Source organism: Thunnus thynnus, chromosome 23 (assembly GCF_963924715.1).
Source record: "Thunnus thynnus chromosome 23, fThuThy2.1, whole genome shotgun sequence".
NCBI lineage: Eukaryota > Metazoa > Chordata > Actinopteri > Scombriformes > Scombridae > Thunnus > Thunnus thynnus.
The window spans coordinates 24,487,005-24,505,914 of record NC_089539.1 but is presented as its reverse complement, the minus strand read 5'-3'; the positions used below and the strand labels follow the sequence as shown (position 1 = coordinate 24,505,914).

Sequence of the window (18,910 nt, the reverse complement as noted above, 5' to 3'; positions counted from 1 at the left end):
AATTATGGTTTTACTGATAAAAAAATCAAAGAGTTTCAAATTATGTTGCTGTGTCTCTGATGGCAAGGTAAAGTCATTCATTTTTGATCAGTTCAAACCATGATAGTGAGTTTTGTCTCTGATTGCAATGACAAAACTTGAAAAAAACAAACAAAAAAAAAAAAACAAGGTCATGGCCTGAGTTTATAATCTACAGTTACACACAGATAACAAATATTAGCCTATATATATATGTATATATATATTCCCTGGCATTATATCCTGGGGGTGTTTAAAATAAAAAAACAACATTTAGATACATAGAAATTTGCAGAATTTAGCATTTAATGAGTGACTAAAATTACCGTAGTGTTTAGAGCCCTTTTTCCAAAATAATTTTGCCCATGAATTACATTTTAGCAATTTAATTTCTAACATATTAAAATAATATGTTTAATCATCCATGGGACTGTGTTTCTGTGCTGAATTATTGTTAAATATGTCACAAAACTGTCAAATGCAAATTTACATTAGCAAAAAATACTCACACGATAAATTCAGTGTATTTCACGTTTCCAGAGCATGATTTCTTCTCCTTATTATCATATTATATTGTTCTCACTCTGATTTTACCATTTTAAGCTGATGAGTAATTACATTCAACAATTTCTGCAGATTTTTTAACAATAAAGGTCTTGCAGGAAAGTATAAGTATTACGCCCTCTGTACAGCTAAATATATGATAAGAAATGATAAAATATACTTAGGAAACAGGGGAAACTATTATAAATAATATCCAGTTTCTTATAAAGACCTGCACCATTATTTGAGAATTTACAGTAATTCCTGTTTTATTGTTTCAATCCTGTTTTCTGCAGTTGTGAATTGTGTTATGTGTATCCTTAAAGCTGCTATCCCTGTACTGTGTAGACTGGAGATGCCCAGCCTTATCCCTGAAGTCCTACAAACATCCTCCCATTAGCTCTCCATATACCTCTCTCTCACACACACACACACACACACACACACACATCATGAGCTCGATTAAATGCATCAATGGTTCACTCAATTCAGTTTGTGCCTTTCAGGGAATCGTTATTTTCAAATTTATGAATTGTGTTTTGATCCAAAAAGACTTTTCTACCTTTCAAAAACTATTTTGTCTCATGTTCAGTAATTCCTTTAACCAAACAAATATGGTAACCTCTTTAGTGCATGGCCAATAGTATGGGGACAGGACAGTTGGACATGTCATACCAAAACCAGGAGCCTTGATCTGCATTAAAAGATTTGGGATCATTTTGAAAAAGGATTGGTATCATCAGGAGGTAACTGCACAATTAGGCAATTAGGTAACAATTAACTGCACAAAAAAGGACTCACACAGCTGTCTTGTTCCAAATTTGTGATGAAAATGTTGTCATATCCATTTAGAATAAAAAGAGAATTTGGATTAAGACAGCAGTGTGAAGATACCTTATTGATCTTTTTAAGGAGAAATTGGCTCAAATTCAGCCATAGGTGTATCCCAAACGCGTTGGAAGGTTTTGAAGTCAGTGCTCTATGCAGATCAGTCAAGTTCTTCCACTCCAAACTGGGAAAACCTTTTCTTTATGGAGCTGGCTTTGCACACAGGGGAATTGTCATATTGAGACAGAAAAGAGACAAACTGTTGCGACAAAGATGGAAACACACTATTGTCTAAAAAGGTTCAGTACGCTTCAAGCGAATGTTTCGTATGAACATGTCCATGTCCATGTCGTGGTGAAAAACCTGCCATCATAGAGACGCCATGAATCATAGAAATGGGAATAAGGGCGTCTACTTTCAGAAATTCTTTCCTCAAAGACATTAATAGTGTTGCACTCAGTTGTTCACGTAAATAGTGACGTAAATAGTTGTGCGAAAATCCAAGCAAACTCAAATGCATCACTAAAATCCAGGTGAGAACGCTCTCTCCTCTCATTGGTCAGATGTGTCTGGGGTGGGAGTGAGAACGTAAACATAGGAAGAAGATCCTGAAGAAGTTCCTATCTGCGCAAATATCAAGAAGACAACGTGCTTGGTTGTTAGTCCAGGTCAGACCTCGATTCATTCTCCGGCAGCCTTGTAGTCATCAGATGGAGGTTTGATCACTTCCTCAAAGAGTCTCTGTGTGGTTGTTTTGGTCCGGTTGCTCAGTTCAGATCTGCCCAAATGAATCGTAACAAGGTGGAAAACCAAGCAGAATCCTATTTAATCACACTGAACTACGCAGCTTTGAAAACACCCTTATAAGATCAAACCCTGCATACTTTCACACCTCCAAACTTTGTGATTATAGGTTTCAGAAAGTTACAAAAATTGTGAGACGCAGCCTCAAATTCCAAAATGGGAAAGGTGTTGGGGGAGTAGGTTTCAGACGTTTGAGGACTCAACAAGCACTTTGTTTGACGCATACTGAGGCCTTAACACTGCTTGCACAACTCAGATTAACAGAGACAGGAAGTCATTCATTCTAATGGAGGATGAATGTCCGACAGTATTGCCTGCTTGTGGCTATCTGATCATGGATATGTTGGATTTTTCCAGACTGTGTTGAATTGGACCATCAGTACAACCGAAAGTAGGAATTTGATCTGTCATATAAAAAAACATTTTGGCTTTATTCCAACAAAAGAAACAAAATGTTTAATTATTGTTTCTACTTGTGATGTTAATGCTGATTTAAATGTAACATGGCAACTGTTTTTTTTTCAATCCCTTCCCTCCAAAATGTATCGTTATTGGGGGGCTTTGCTGTCATGATCACTTAAATACTTTACATATGCTATTGTTGGACCATTTCTCTAATTATGAGAACCAAGTTACACACACTAAGCTTTGCATTGTGGTCATTGTAACAGTTATAGGTTTTTCTCCAGGTGGTTTTGGTGGTTCCATCTAATTCCATCAAGCAAAGAGCTCCGCTGTGCTGCTGTAGGGACGAGGATTACATCAACAAAAATGATCTGTCATGTGCACGGGCATGAACAGTTGCACATCTGGCGTGAAAGTTCACTTAATTAAGAATTTGTACAAAGAGTTTACTTAATTTGTATCAAGAGTTCTACTTAAGTTGTACAAAAAGTTCTACTTGATTTGTAGAAAGAGTTCTGCTTAATTCATACCAAACCCCAGAGCAAAAGTACATTAAAAGTACGTGGCCATATTTTCTTTCTCGTCTTGCAGGAAGCATAGAAAATATAAACATGTTATTAATGTATGAAAATATGAAACAACAGAAAATAATACTTAAAATGAACCCGACAAAAAAATGTCTGTATTTTGGTGATGCATAACAAAATGTCACTTTAGGTTTCCTTCTTTGTTTGGTTGAAGAGTCACAGCTTGTGAAACTGGTTTAAAATCTACTTTACGGAACAAGAGGTGGAATATTTTTGTACAGTTGGGATATAAGAGTCTTTAAATATCTCAGAATTAGGAAAGCTTTTTGGATTTTCAAAGTTTGATTTATGCTTAGTTTTAATGACGAGAGCAGCTTGTTTCTGTGGCTGGAGTGTAATCATGATGAAAACCCCTCAGAGGCACAAACTGGGGCTCGTGGTGCACAAAATGCACATTTTGCATTTTTGACATTTTTCAATATTTTTGAAAAGCGACTGTTTGTAGGCGTACCTGCAAAGTGTATTTTATTTTATTTTTTAAACAAATGCATGATTTTGTTTGAATACAGCCCTACATTCATATTCACCCAGGGATGTTGTGTTCTGCCAACAGTAGTGGAGGTAGTTTCAGTAGACTTTGCTGCCTGTGAGTGTGAATCATCCGTGAAACTGCCTCCGTCCATCAAGTACCTTTGCTGACACCGTTCCCCAAAACAACGCTGCCAAATTGGTCTGAATAAGCCAAAACTTCTGACGTTCTCTGTGTATAAGTGGTTTAAGTGTATCACATGTTAAACCTCATCCCGTTAATGTTACATTGTGTTTTTAACAAAAAGAATCCTGTTTGTTAAACTGTTAATAATATATGCAGAAGAGTTATGAAATAAACTGAAACAAACTCAAATGTGGCTGTTTGCTGTTGATTTAGGAGCAATGAGGAAGGTTGCATTGCATTTTATACCACTAGATGGCGCCATTGTGAAGACTTCTGTGTGTCATTTCAGATTTACCATGTAGTAAACACATTCATTAAAGGACGGGTTCACCATGTCTCCAGTGTGTCTATAACAGCAGTCAGATGTCCATATGAGCAGTGAAAGAGGTTTTCCTCGCTGTAATCATTCCTCCTGTTCATACTGGATATTAAAAGATCCTTCAAATGTGTTTTCAATGGAAGTGATGGAGGCCAAAATCCACAGTGTGTCCACACAGTCATTTCAAAGTCTCTGTGAAGCTTACATGAGTCTTCAGCAGTCTGAGTTAGTCATATCAAGTGGCATCAAATTCCTTTTAGCATCAAATTCTCTCTTTGTGTTTCCTCGGACAGTGTTTCCCTGTTGAGCTGCAGGTGGAAGTATAGTAACAAAAAGAGGAACTTTGGCACTAAAAAGACTGTAATGTTGAAAGATATCTACTTGATTTGACTCATTTGGACGCTGAAGCTTCATATTAGCTTCAGATAAACTTTTAAATACATTTTTTGCACAGAAGGAGGACTGTGGATTTTGTCCTCCATCACTTCCATTGTAAGGTCATTATGAAGGGATCTTCTAATGGTCAGTATGAACAGGAGGAATGATTACAGCAAGAAAAACAGCTTTAATATTCACATGTTGTTTTAAGACACAATTGAAAGCTTGTGAACCTGTCCTTTAAGGATGGCCATTAAGATCTTTACACACAATAAAAGATGGAAAGTACTTAAAAAGCAGGGAAATAATCATATTAAGATTAATAAAATTTTGTTTGTCTTAAAACTTCCCAATCAGTTTATTCTAAACAAAAAGATATATTTGTTTCATTTTTAAAGCCAAAGGTTCTGTCTTCTGAATATTTCACATATCAACATGATAACAAATGATTTGAACATTATAGAGCTGGGGTCCGTTTTACAAATGACTGTTACCTGCAAATTGTAGACACATTTATGAATAGTGCGGTCCTCTTGCCTGCTAATGCAGGATCACAAGTACGTTGTTCCTTTTGATTAGTTAAATGGGTCAAAATTAACTCACATGTTCCCGACACACAGTGTGAACTTCTACAGAAATATTTACCAGAAGATTATTTCCACTAGTTGGTGACGTTGGGGATTTATACTGTATGTATGATTCAAGAGCAAAAGGAGGTTTCAATCCTGTTTTTAACTTTACATTGAGATTACACACTTTGTCTTTAACATATATTCTATTATTTACATAATTCATTATTTGTGGTTAAAGTTGGGATTAATGTCTTGTAGAAAAAATGTTTTAATTAATGATATGATGCGCTTTAAAAAGAAAAAATCTTTAAAGATGAAATAAATTAGGAGGAGCAAACAAAACTGGATCTAAGATATGCGATGCAGACATCACAGGTAAATATTAAATAAAAAACAAATGATGCTACAAATGATTGAGGGTTGAACGTATATGAGAGACAGTTTTTATGGCATAGCAAGTCTCTGCCATACTACTCTGATACTAAAAGTGGCATTAAAACATACAAGTTTGGTGTTTGGATTGAGAATTTTCTGACATGAATGTGGCACTTTCCAAAAATCAAAAGCAGGTTAATGCTGTATAAATATCAGTCTTTAAATGGTAATTCCCTACTCCAAACAGCACAGATTTATTTATTTATACTTCTTTGAAGAGGGTCCAAAATATTTTACTGTATGCAGAGCTGGCTGTGACCAGTTTGGTGCCCTAGGCAAGAGTTTAGCTGGTGCCCCTTATATCACAACCACTTCCACCACCAAAGTTCATACACTCACACAGACACTGCACAGCTTTGTGTCTCAGAGATTTTCTTTATTCTAGAAACAACTACTACAACAACAAAAAAGAAACAGAAACGGGATCCTCATTTAATTAGTCAGTCAAGGGCTTCAGTTAAATAGAATAAACTGGCTTTAAACAATGCTTTTAACTCAAAACAATATATAATATAAACAATGTTTTTATATATTTATTTAATATTGTAGCTGATTTGGTGTAGTGGGTGGTTGAAATCGATGGTAATTAAAAGGTAAATTAATTACTATACTGTGATAGTCGTTTGATTTTTTTCCTGTTATAGTTTTGCTTTTATTTTGAAGGCTCAATGTCTTAGCCGGATATGCAGTGCCTTATTATTCTTTCTTAACTTAGTTACAGGAAGCGGAAACTTGGCCAGAAATCAGAGCGCGAGCTGACTGACTTCACTTACGTCCGCAGAAAGGATTTATATACGGTGCTCTGCGGAAAGTCGACATCAGTTTGTCTTCACCGTAGAAGTAACAAATCGAAAAAAATGAGCGGAAGAGGAAAAGGCGGCAAAGGACTCGGTAAAGGAGGCGCTAAGCGTCACCGTAAAGTCCTCCGTGATAACATCCAGGGAATCACCAAACCCGCCATCCGCCGTCTGGCTCGCCGCGGCGGCGTGAAGCGTATCTCCGGTCTGATCTACGAGGAGACCCGCGGTGTGCTGAAGGTGTTCCTGGAGAACGTGATCCGTGATGCCGTCACCTACACCGAGCACGCCAAGAGGAAGACCGTGACCGCCATGGACGTGGTCTACGCGCTGAAGAGGCAGGGCCGCACCCTGTACGGCTTCGGAGGTTAAACCTGATCCAGACCCGCTGAGACAAGAACACAAAGGCTCTTTTAAGAGCCGCCACTTCCTCTAAGAGACGATATCCGTGTTTTTACTGTAGTAACTTCACAATTTCATGTATGAAGAGGCTTGAATATAATGTGGCGTTGGATGGTGATTACAATTTTAAACAATCTCACATGGCACATGACTTATTCCCTAGAGACCTGACTTTGAAGAATAAAGTAACTCAGTACTACTACTTTGATAAGTGACTCTCAGGAAGTAAACACTTGCACCCTTGTTAGACCAGAGGACGTTGTACTATGTACTGTAAATCTTCAGGTGTAACTTATTCTAGATAACAGCCTGTTTCGTTCATCTTGGGAATAAAGAACCCCTTAAGGAATATTGGTTGTGTCTTTGTTTTGGCATTTGCCGTTTGACTTTTCAAATAATAACCTGCTAGTTAAACATTCTAGACAGATTCTGCAGTATTGGTTAATAACAGGAGAGCAGCTCTCTAAAGTAGATGTGTGGCTCTTAAAAGAGCCGTTGTGAGTATCAGCAGGTCTGGGGGAGTTTAAGCTCTCTCTCCACGGATGCGGCGGGCCAGCTGGATGTCTTTGGGCATGATGGTGACCCTCTTAGCGTGGATGGCGCACAGGTTGGTGTCCTCGAACAGGCCGACCAGGTAAGCCTCGCTGGCCTCCTGCAGAGCCATGACAGCGGAGCTCTGGAAGCGCAGGTCGGTCTTGAAATCCTGAGCGATCTCCCTCACCAGGCGCTGGAAGGGCAGCTTGCGGATCAGCAGCTCGGTGGACTTCTGGTAGCGGCGGATCTCTCTCAGAGCCACGGTACCGGGCCTGTAACGGTGGGGCTTCTTCACTCCGCCGGTGGCCGGGGCGCTCTTACGGGCGGCCTTGGTGGCCAGCTGCTTCCTGGGAGCTTTGCCTCCGGTAGATTTACGGGCGGTCTGCTTGGTTCTGGCCATCGCGACTTTATGTCAACTTTCTCTTCTAAAGAATCAGTTGTCTTTAACTGCGGAGTTTCTGCTTTATATACGCGGCGCTGAGACGTTGGCAACGCCTATTGGTCCTCTGTATGCACGTGACACAGCAGAACACCTATCAGAGGAAAGCATTAAAAATCAAAACCAACTACTAACCGCTGAGAGGAAGAGTATGATTATTAAACCTTTACTGACACAGAAACAACTCGTTTATTTCATCATTTATTGATCCATTTAAAAGTTGTATCTGATGTTGTGTGGGACAAAGATTCATTAACATAAAAGAGATCTAATATATTTTTATGGGGAAAAATTATATGGACAAAAGATAATTATTTAAGTACTGCTTTTTCTCCCCTATTTCTTTCTTCTTTCATTTTGTTCCCGTTATGGGTGTTTATAATTTATAAAATAAAAAATAATTTGAGGAAAAACTATTGCAAACTGATTTATATATTGTAAAACACACTGTAAAACTCATTTCTAGAATAAACAAGATTTGGAATATCAATGGAAATAATCAGTTATATCAATATTACCTGGTTAGAGAACAATATTAACATGGATATATTTTAATCTACCAACTATTTAATAAGTGATGTTTTATAAAAAAGATAAATACATAGATAGAATCGATACGACACGTTTCAAGTTTCTAATCAGCCGGACATGTCAAATACAAATAACTGCCAAACATATAAAAATATACATTTATTAGAAAAATAGAACAGCAATACCAAGTGTCTTTAAAAACTGAAGGGAATCCTGTCATATACAACTTTCACTCGTTTCCCGAGATGTCAACATTAAAAAAGGAGAAATTATTCAACACACAAACAAAACACGTTTGGAGGAAAAGTGCTCTTTTTGGATTTGGGTGGCTCTTAAAAGAGCCTTTTTTTGGGAGTGAAACCTGCTTTGGAAAGTTTACTTCTTGGCTGGTTTCTTGGCTGCTGCCTTCTTCGCTTTGGGTTTCACCACCTTCTTGGCGGCTTTCTTGGGTGTCGCTGCCTTCTTCACCACCTTCTTTTTCGGGCTCTTTGTGACCTTTTTCACAGACTGTTTCTTGGCTGCTGCGGGTTTCTTGGCCTTCTTGGGAGTCGCTTTCACTGCTTTTGTCTTCTTAGCTGCGGGCTTCTTGGCGGCTGCTGCCTTCTTAGCAGCGGGTTTCTTCGCTGCGGGCTTCTTGGCCTTCACGGCGGGCTTCTTTGCTGCGGGCTTCTTGGGCTTCTCAGCGGCTTTGCTCGCCTTGAAAGATCCAGAAGCTCCGGTTCCTTTTGTCTGCACCACAGCTCCTTTCTCCACCAGGCTCTTCACGGCGCGCCTGATGTGGGCACTCTTGTGCTCCACATCGTAGCCCTGAGCTGCCAGGGCCTTCTTCAGGGCGATGTATGAAATACCTTTACGCTCCTTGGAGGCAGTGATCGCTTTCAGGACGAGCTCGCTGGCGCCGGGTCCGGACTTCTTGGTCGCCTTGGTGGCTTTTTTCTTCGGAGCCTTGGCCGGTGCGGCCGGGGCGGCGGGTGCTGCTGGGGCGACTTCTGCCATCGTCTCGTGTTGATCAGCGAATCTGAGTAGACTGTAAATAGACCGACACCAATGAGAGGCACTTAAACACATCATGAGAACCGCGGAGACTCAACCCGGCCTACTGCTCCTCAGAGCAACAGGAACACAGCCACACTTGTGTTTTCTCTCCACATATAAATGTGTAAAATAAACACTGGGAAACATTACTAACCTCTAAATTCAAACTGGGCTGATAGCGGGGAAGTGTCTCTTCATGTGTAAATCAAATAAAGCTTTGGAGAGTTTTGTATTTCGTCTGGGAAGCCTGTAAACCTCCGCCAACTACTTCCGTGTGAGGCAATGCTCCGGGACTTTTCCCAATAAATTCACTCCGAAATGCTTTAAAATACTTTGTAAGCCCAGTAAAACCAGTTAGTTAGTGAAAGGGGATGTTTGTTCAAAGACTAAAAGTAAAAACACTCCGTTCCTGCCAATAATTTTGTATTAAACTGAGGTTAGTTTGGCGTCTGCAAGCACACTCGAGTCAGGACTCTACACCTATGACACACAGTCATTGTGTATATCATTTATTTTAGTCTGCGTTATAACTTCACATGTACTTAGAAAAACTGTCTGTCATTAAAATGAATGCACAAAAAATGAACATTTTACGTATTTATTTTTCATTTTGGATGATGTGATCTACTGAACACAAGCTTCTCCTGTGACCCAATAAGACATGTGTTAAGTTGTGGTGAATTACATTATTGAATAAAAAAATGTAAATGTAATAAGTATATAAATCTGATAAGTGTCAGGGTACTGATTTATTGTTAAGTATGTAGTAGTATTATTCACGTAAAAAATATCTTGGAATGCAAATGTTTTCAGCTGATTTCCAAACTACAATTGGGTTTAAATTGTTTTTGGTTTAAAAGCAGCCTGGCTCATCGGTCTTATACATGATTATTGAAGGTAGACTTGAATATGTTTTTGAATATTTGATTCTACATAGATCCAAAAACCTGACACAGGAAAGTTATCCAGTGTCTCTGAAAAGAAGTGAGCGCATCAACAATGTCTGTTATTTTGTTATCTTAACTTTTAGTTACATCAGTAACCTAAGTGGCTTTCTATGACTTGAGGAACATATCAGGAGTTTGAGAATTAATATGTCAAGCTGAATCCAAGAAACTGGTTAATACTTTTATCTTAAATGAGTTGGCATACTGTCATTCTGTCTTTGCTTGATTACACAAACAACAAGGCTCAAACAGATTCAGTACAGAGCAGTTAGCTTTACATGGCACATGTAGGAGCTAATTATTCATTTGTTTGCTGTTTTATTAATAATTAGTATGTCTTTTGAGTGTTCTTTAATTAGACATGATTTCAATGGTATTAACTTGTGGTGATCATTTGTTTTGTTAAGCATATTTAGTTTGATTTGCTGGCATTTTGTTTTGTTTTGTGAGATTCAGGTGATACAGGTAGGTGGGCAGGTTTGGGACCAGCATGCACCTGGAGGGTCAATGGGACAGTCTATGGTTTTCAGGAGCCAGGATTTCTGTGTCCTATTGTTTGCTTGCTGACATTTGATGAATTAACCTAAAGAAAAACGCAATACTTTGTTTGGACTATGAACTTATTTCCCTGCATACGTCACATCCTCATGATGCATCCATGGCCTTTGATTTTAAATTTGATTTGGATTATTGATAAATAGCAACTACAATATATGCAAAGCTGAAGCTACTGTAATTGATACTATATTACATTTTCTTTATTTATTTTTTCCAATGCAATACAGAATCAACTTTAATATTTTAAGATTATTTCAATTATGTAATGGTTAAGTATATTTCTAACCTGCTCATTGACTACAGTCTGATATCAGCATGTCATCAGATGGTGATTTTCCTCCTGAAGCCTACATGGAATAAAATCAGTTTCAGGTAAATGTGATGTTAGTGTTCTCTAAAAGAAAGTGCAGACTGAAATCTTAAGCAGTGCTTTCCAACATATTGGCTCGTAATCCCGCTTTAAAATGAATGAAGCGATATTTACTTGTGACTACTCATCGAGTATTGAAGTGTTCAGCATTTTATAGAAAACAAGAACAAAGTCAGAACAATCAAAAAAATTGGTTTAACAGAAAAAATACAGTAGTTTTTCTTTCTTCACCCATTAATGATCTTGGGACTGGACCCTCAGGCTGAGAACCATATTTATATATTTCTTTGGCTATAAGTAGTTACTTTGTGGGTCTTTTTGTCTGTCAGATAATGCAAGTTTATTGTTTATTGCATGTTTCTGTACATGTTAACTGTCACTTTAATGTAAAAACATTGACTTTACCTGTAAAAAAATACACCATAAATAAAAGTGCCTTGCCTTAAAGTATAGTCACTATATTATTACATGTTACATTTAATAATAATATGTAAATACTGTATAATATAATAACGTCAGCTTAATAGCCTGTCCTTTAATCTGTCATATTTAATATGTTAATTTACAAGCCCTTAATGAGAGCAACAAAGGTAGAGCTGCGATGATTAGTTGATTAGTTGCCAACTATCAAATTAATCACCAACTATTTTGATAATCAATTCATTGATTAGTGTCATTCTTTAAGAATTCTTCTCTGATTCCAGCTTGTTAATGAAGTTAATGAAGAAGAGGAAATTCTTACGAAATATAATACAAGATTTAAAGCTGCAAGCAGCGATGAACGAACCCTCGCACCTCACGTGTGTCAGAGATAGCCACAGCCGTGGTATCGCTACTGGAGGTCGGTTGACATGTCTCTGAATTTTCAGGATTATTGGACAATATATTCTTTTTTGTGTGCTGTATGTGAAGCTGGAGATGACATATTGGAAATTGCCTTTACATTTCATGAACTAGGTGTCATTTAGGCTTTACTTCCTGTTAGCCGTAGGCAATACTACATAAGTGAAATACTATTGCAGCAATACATTTACCAGAGGGCAACTGACATGGATGTTGAATATTGGACATTGCATGTAGGAGATACCTATCACTTCCTGTGTCCACTATGTGGCACCAGAGAACACTCACTAATTGTATGTCATGTTGTATATCATTTGTAGACCACACCATGTAAATTTCATGTAAACTGGATGATGTTTGTCACATAAGCCTGACTTCCTCAGTCAGTAGGTGGTGCTATGACTCTGACTCAATGTTGACATGTAGATCTGTTCAGGCCTGGACTCAAATATGAGAAATCTGGGGCAGATTGGACAATGTACATTTAAGTTACAACAATTTCCTTTTTCATGAAAAGCTTTGCAATTTAGCATCACAATGGTCTTAAGATATCACCTATAAAATTTGAAGTTGCTTGGGTTAATTCTGTTTACAAAGCCTGTAAATGGCTGCACTTTGTGGAAAAATTGCACAATAAATACAAAAATGGCTGACTTCCTGTTGGACTTAGGGTATGTCTCCATGAGGCTTTATGTTTAAAGCCTGGTAAAGCCTGTTTCATCTGCCAACCAAATTTTGTACATCTGTATTAAATTTAAAGTTGGGGGCTTTGACTTTGAAATTTTCTAGGGGGTGCCCACGAGCCATTTTGCCAAACCCAAACCCAAGACCCACATCAGATATCAAGTTACGCCACTTCTGATCCCTGTGCAAAGTTTAGTGAGTTTTCAAGCACCCCTAGCACCTCAAAAATGCTAAAAGTAATCAGGGGGCGCTATAGAGCCGACATGCCATGCCCAAGCCCAATTACGATATCAAATCGAAATACTTACCAGGTGGAACATGAGTGCAAAGTCTGTGAGTTTTTGTGCATCCTAAAGGCCTCAAATGTGTTGGTGAAGTTAAAATTGACACACAAAATGGCTGACTTCCTGTCTGGAAAAAAAGTATTAAAAAAATATGTATTGTGACCAAAATGATGAGAGCAATGATTCAACTGAATTTCATGAAGATCAAAGCAAGTTTATTCCAACATGGCACTGCGTTTGGGGGCGCTATAGAGCCCGCTGGCCACGCCCGGGCCCAGTCACCAGGACTTTTGCAATTTTCGTCAGTTCTGACATGTGTGCCAATTTTTGTGACTTTTTGAGCATCCCAAGCCCCTCAAGAATGCAGTGGCTGGACTGTCGGGCCCCTGGCACTTTCATGCTCAGGCCCTAATAATCTGTACAAAAACAAGACGTTCCTCACACTTTCAGTGCCAGGGACGGTTAGGGCCCCTGGCACTTTTGTGCTCCGGCCCTAACAACACTCAGTTGCCAGTTTATTAGGCATTTCTAGCTAAAAGTCAAAGCTATAATGATCTGATTTTGTTTGTTTTAGAGAGTTTGTCTGGTTTATATCAAATAGTTTAGACTGTTGTAATTAGACTGCATTAGTTTCAGCTTGGTGTACCTCACAAAACTGGCAACTCTGAAGTTAGAGCATAACAAATATAGCTGCTTTTTAATATATTTTAATTGTACATATTTACTTTCACTGCATTCAGGGCTTATTCATTATAGCTATACTGTCAATGTGTGGTCTTTTCACATTGACAGTGTGATTCAACTATATAACTCCCATTACTTTGAGAATTTAAATTTGTAATGTGTTTTTCCATGTATTTAAGTATCATAATAAGTCCTTTGAATTGTTTAGTTATATTACTCAAAGATTTTTGCTTGTTATTTAAGTGGCTTCTTTTCCCCCAAAGCCCCTTCCTGGGTGTCTGGTTATATCTTCCTCATTTGAGTAATTGGTTGCTTGGTCCGATTCATATTCTACAAAACGAAATATATCCATCTATCTGTGTCACACATGTCAGATTGTAATAACTATAATATAAGTATCATTGTATTAAGTATGAATTAAAAATAATAAACATAGGAAATAAAGGACAAACACTAACTGTGTCATAGGAGGTGCAAATGGCATCCACGTTGAGTGTGCTTGCAGATACCGAAATAACGTCAGTTTATTAAAAACATATTCACAGATGGGGACTTTTTTTACTTTGGTACTCGAAACAAACATGTCCTCTCACTATCTACATATTTTTAGTGGACTTCTGGTGTATTTCGAAGCATTTAGGACGGAAATAACAGAGAAAAGTCACCGCGCAGAGCCTCACTCCGCGGCAGATAGGAGAGGTTTAAACGCCTCCCAAATTAAATACAGAAAAGTTCAAATATTTACGGAGCTTCCACATGAAGAAGAACTTCATCGCTATCCGCTGGATTAAATTTTACACTTGATTGTTTCGTTTAAATGTGTATTTTATACATTTATATGTGGCGAGAAAACACAAGTGTGGCTGTGTTCCTGATGCTCTGGGAAGCAGCAGGCTGGGTTGAGTCTCCACGGTTCTCATGGTGTGTTTAAGTCCCTCTCGTTGCTGCCGGTCGATTATCAGTCTGATAAGACTAGTTGTGAGAAGATACTCGATACTACGATGGCAGAAGTTGCTCCCGCCGCCCCAGCAGCACCCGCCGCCCCGGCCGCCCCGGCCAAGGCCCCGAAGAAGAAAGCCACCAAGACGACCAAGAAGTCCGGACCCGGCGCCAGCGAGCTCGTCTTGAAAGCGATCACTGCCTCCAAGGAGCGCAAAGGTATTTCATACATCGCCCTGAAGAAGGCCCTGGCGGCTCAGGGCTACGATGTGGAGCACAAGAGTGCCCACATCAGACGCGCCGTGAAGAGCCTGGTGGAGAAAGGAGCTGTGGTGCAGACAAAAGGAGCCGGAGCGTCCGGATCTTTCAAGGCGAGCAAAGCCGCTGAGAAGCCTAAGAAGGCTGCAAAGAAGCCCGCCGTGAAGGCCAAGAAGCCCGCAGCGAAGAAACCCGCTGCTAAGAAGGCAGCAGCCGCCAAGAAGCCCGCAGCTAAGAAGACAAAAGCAGTGAAAGCGACTCCCAAGAAGGCCAAGAAACCCGCAGCAGCCAAGAAACAGTCTGTGAAAAAGGTCACAAAGAGCCCGAAAAAGAAGGTGGTGAAGAAGGCAGCGACACCCAAGAAAGCCGCCAAGAAGGTGGTGAAACCCAAAGCGAAGAAGGCAGCAGCCAAGAAACCAGCCAAGAAGTAAACTTTCCAAAGCAGGTTTCACTCCCAAAAAAAGGCTCTTTTAAGAGCCACCCAAATCCAAAAAGAGCACTTTTCCTCCAAACGTGTTTTGTTTGTGTGTTGAATAATTTCTCCTTTTTTAATGTTGACATCTCGGGAAACGAGTGAAAGTTGTATATTACAGGATTCTCTTCAGTTTGTTAAAGACATTTAGTATTGCTGTTCTATTTTTCTAATAAATGTATATTTTTATATGTTTGACAGTTATTTGTATGTGACATGTCCAGCAGTGTCTTTTACATAGTAGTTTTTATCTTAAACCAACAAGACAATAGTTAAACTGTATAACTATGAACATCCAGTTTAAAGTAAGAAGCATATAACAGTGAGAGAAAAGCTCTTCAAGAAGCCAAAAACATCAGGAATAACAGGTGATTGTAATTATGGTTTCGTTACACTAATTGTGTAACTTGCTATAATGACTCACTGACATTTAATTATGATTTATTTACATGATTTGATTTCAAACTGGCATTAGTGATGACTTGAATAAGACTTAACATGTCACATGTTAGTCCCATGTTTCCTAAATAAAATGATCAAGTATAATACTAGTTGCAAAGTAAACTAACAAATCAAATTTACATTACATACAATGATATATATTTATCTGAATGTCATTTGGAAGTATTTTACCATTTTGTTAAAGATCAAAATAGTCGCCCAACATCAATCCCAGTATCAATATGTGGCTGCTCAGATCTGCTCAGTAATTTCAAATTTACAACATATTCAGTATTAATTCATTCAGATTAATTCAGTCGAAGTTCAGTTACATTTGGTGAAATCAGTTTCACTTTTTGCATTTTAAGTTATTTAACATTGATGTTTATAATTAGTTGTTTTTTCTATATTTTATTTTACTCTAAAATGTATTTACTTTAATCTTGTCATTATCTTTTATATCCTTTATTAAAGGAATTTGTAACAAGGTTAAGAAAAGTTCTATACAAATAAAACTAGTATTATTAATCATACTTCAGTCAAGCTCACTTAATTGAGAATGAACTCTTTATATTCATTAAAATGTATCCTAAAAACATATTATTTTACCATTACATTAAAATTTTATCATGAGCTTTTAGTTTTATCTTTTTATTATGATGTTAAGTCTTATTCTGTAAATCTCAGCTACTGCGAGGCGGAAGTGTCATGATTGCTATAGTAACGCTGATGTGGCCTTTTCTGATTGGACGACCACACTGCAGCTGTACTCGACCAATGAACGACGAGACACTTTGTATATATATCAGACATAGTTTTACAGGCGTCATCTTCGTTTCACTTTACGAGAGAAGTTAAATACAGAAGAATGTCTGGACGTGGTAAAGGTGCCGGTAAGGTCAGAGCGAAGGCAAAGACCCGTTCCTCCCGGGCCGGGCTTCAGTTCCCGGTCGGCAGAGTCCACAGGCTGCTGAGGAAGGGCAACTATGCGGAGCGTGTCGGTGCCGGAGCCCCGGTGTACCTGGCGGCGGTGCTGGAGTACCTGACCGCTGAGATCCTGGAGCTGGCCGGAAACGCTGCCCGCGACAACAAGAAGACCAGGATCATCCCCCGTCACCTGCAGCTGGCTGTCCGCAACGACGAGGAGCTCAACAAGCTGCTGGGCGGAGTGACCATCGCTCAGGGCGGCGTGCTGCCCAACATCCAGGCTGTGCTGCTGCCCAAGAAGACCGAGAAACCCGCCAAAAAGTAAACACGGAACCGGCTCCTCAACAACACAACAACGGCTCTTTTAAGAGCCAACCACATTTACCTTAAAGAGCAACATCCGGTTTAGAGAACGAAACTCACAAGTGTTCATTGTTCATTCAGTGTCTATTATCGTAATACCTGTAAAAAGATCTGCTGATTGAAATATGCAGTAGAGTATGTTGCATAATAAATTGTTATGTGGTGCAGACACATTATCACCCTGAAGTTACTGATGCAGAGTGAATCTCTCACCACTATAAACAGTAAAATCAGTTTGCAGTCTGAACATCCTTCACTCTGTGAGAAGATTCATTTACAGCAAACACTGCAGCTCTGACATGTTTGAACAAAAGTGAACAAGCAGCTGTTCAGTTTTATCTGGAAGATTCGTATTTTAGTGTCTCGTCATCACATTTGTCTTGTTGTTCATGTTCTGCTTCCTGATGACAAGCTGAGTCAACAACAAGCTGTCAGAATGTTTAATAAAAGAAGTGGCGTCAGCTTTGAGCTCCCTATGATTAATAATATAAATGCTTTAATGAAAGCAGAGTTGGGTATTTATGGATTATAGTTTTCCTGCTGCAACGCTGCCGTCTAAATGTTGTGCTGTACTCAACGTACACTCTGACCTTCTATCTACTCATGGACTGTTTTTCTGTTATATCGGCTCAAACACTGTGTGACTGCTGTCAGCATCTTATAAACTGTATGTGTGCGTCCCTGCATCCATCCAGCTGTCCATCAAATCACAGCTGTTTTATTCCACAGTGCACGACTCTGGTTTATGACCTCTAGTCCACGAGCGCTCACACTGATGACGGGCTGAACTGTGCAGAGACGAGTCTGCTTTGAAATAAATTAAACCTCTTTTATATGTGACTCTGTCGGCTTCATTGCTGTGTGAAAGTGAAAGTTTTCTGACTTTCAAACGAGAATGTTGAGGACAGGTAGGATGACAGAGTCACAGTGATCTGCAGCATTATGTTTGTATTATAGATACAGTGGATTCACAAAGTAATGACAAAGTGAAAACCTGTTTTTGTATATTTATTAAAAATCATTTAGAAAAGTATTCAAACCTTTTTGCTGTGGCACATTACAGTCTGACTGCATCTCAGTCAATTAAGGTCAGTTTTTATTCTTCCTGACTGCAGCTGCCTCATCAACAAGACCCGAGACCCCGACGGACCTGGACTCTATCCCTCCCATAGACATCACACCTTATATTAACTCATTACCCAGCACATCTAACACGGCACGTTACATTGACGCAAACATGTATTATTATTAACTGCACACTGCTGTTTACACTATGAACATTTGCACATATTTTGTACATTTCATTCTCTTCAGTTTAAACTTTGAACTGGTAAAAACTCTTTTCACTCAGAATATATTTTACACATTTTATTGTACATTTCTATTTTGCATATTTTGGCTGTTATTCACTGTGAGTGAAAACCTTCTTGGCAATAAACCTGTTTGTGATTCTGATCATTTTATAGATATAAAGTGTCCCTGATTCATGTTCAGCTGGAGGTGCTTAGACTTAGAAGTTCATGGGCCTGGAGGGATAGCTCAGGGCTTCTGCCCTTTTCTATCCATAGTAGGTGGTCTTGTGTCCTTGGTCTTGGTCGGCGGAGGAGAGGCAGAAGGACGTGGGGGGACTCATGAGATTTCATGACACATGTGGGCCAAGGCACAAACAAGAACAGAAACAAAACAAAACAAAACAAAACAAAAAAAAAAACAAAAAAACAAAAAACCTTGTGTTTGGTGTGTTTTATCTACATTTATGTATGTGTGTGCATGTGGGTGATATTAAGCAGCAGAGGTGGAGTAATATTCTGTGTATCCAGGTTTGGTTAGTCGGTCATGGGGGGTTGGTGGCTGGAGG

General features: G+C 39.0%; 5 protein-coding genes across 5 annotated transcripts; 3 read left to right on the top strand and 2 right to left on the bottom strand.

Annotated features, from left to right (window-relative positions):
- The first annotated feature begins 6,377 nt into the window (after positions 1-6,377).
- Positions 6,378-7,159, top strand: LOC137175856 (histone H4). The gene has a single exon (XM_067581769.1). The coding sequence runs from the start codon at positions 6,402-6,404 to the stop codon at positions 6,711-6,713; it is 312 nt and encodes a 103-aa protein (XP_067437870.1). The 5' UTR covers positions 6,378-6,401; the 3' UTR covers positions 6,714-7,159.
- Positions 7,160-7,191: 32 nt separating this feature from the next.
- On the bottom strand, positions 7,192-7,888 carry LOC137175855 (histone H3). Its single transcript, XM_067581768.1, has one exon. It carries the CDS (start codon positions 7,675-7,677, stop codon positions 7,267-7,269), a length of 411 nt encoding a protein of 136 aa, XP_067437869.1. The 5' UTR covers positions 7,678-7,888; the 3' UTR covers positions 7,192-7,266.
- Positions 7,889-8,393: 505 nt separating this feature from the next.
- Positions 8,394-9,264, bottom strand: LOC137175854 (histone H1-like). The gene has a single exon (XM_067581767.1). The coding sequence runs from the start codon at positions 9,241-9,243 to the stop codon at positions 8,623-8,625; it is 621 nt and encodes a 206-aa protein (XP_067437868.1). The 5' UTR covers positions 9,244-9,264; the 3' UTR covers positions 8,394-8,622.
- A 5,335-nt stretch (positions 9,265-14,599) lies between these two features.
- Positions 14,600-15,510, top strand: LOC137176283 (histone H1-like). Its single transcript, XM_067582481.1, has one exon. It carries the CDS (start codon positions 14,654-14,656, stop codon positions 15,278-15,280), a length of 627 nt encoding a protein of 208 aa, XP_067438582.1. The 5' UTR covers positions 14,600-14,653; the 3' UTR covers positions 15,281-15,510.
- An 830-nt stretch (positions 15,511-16,340) lies between these two features.
- On the top strand, positions 16,341-17,887 carry LOC137176286 (histone H2A-like). Its single transcript, XM_067582483.1, has one exon. It carries the CDS (start codon positions 16,631-16,633, stop codon positions 17,012-17,014), a length of 384 nt encoding a protein of 127 aa, XP_067438584.1. The 5' UTR covers positions 16,341-16,630; the 3' UTR covers positions 17,015-17,887.
- The last annotated feature ends 1,023 nt before the right edge of the window (positions 17,888-18,910 follow it).

What these genes read in the sequence shown, in the direction of transcription:
- LOC137175856 (XM_067581769.1), top strand. Translation starts at nt 6,402, where the DNA reads ATGAGCGGAAGAGGAAAAGGCGGCAAAGGACTCGGTAAAGGAGGCGCT.
- LOC137175855 (XM_067581768.1), bottom strand. Translation starts at nt 7,677, where the DNA reads ATGGCCAGAACCAAGCAGACCGCCCGTAAATCTACCGGAGGCAAAGCT.
- LOC137175854 (XM_067581767.1), bottom strand. Translation starts at nt 9,243, where the DNA reads ATGGCAGAAGTCGCCCCAGCAGCACCCGCCGCCCCGGCCGCACCGGCC.
- LOC137176283 (XM_067582481.1), top strand. Translation starts at nt 14,654, where the DNA reads ATGGCAGAAGTTGCTCCCGCCGCCCCAGCAGCACCCGCCGCCCCGGCC.
- LOC137176286 (XM_067582483.1), top strand. Translation starts at nt 16,631, where the DNA reads ATGTCTGGACGTGGTAAAGGTGCCGGTAAGGTCAGAGCGAAGGCAAAG.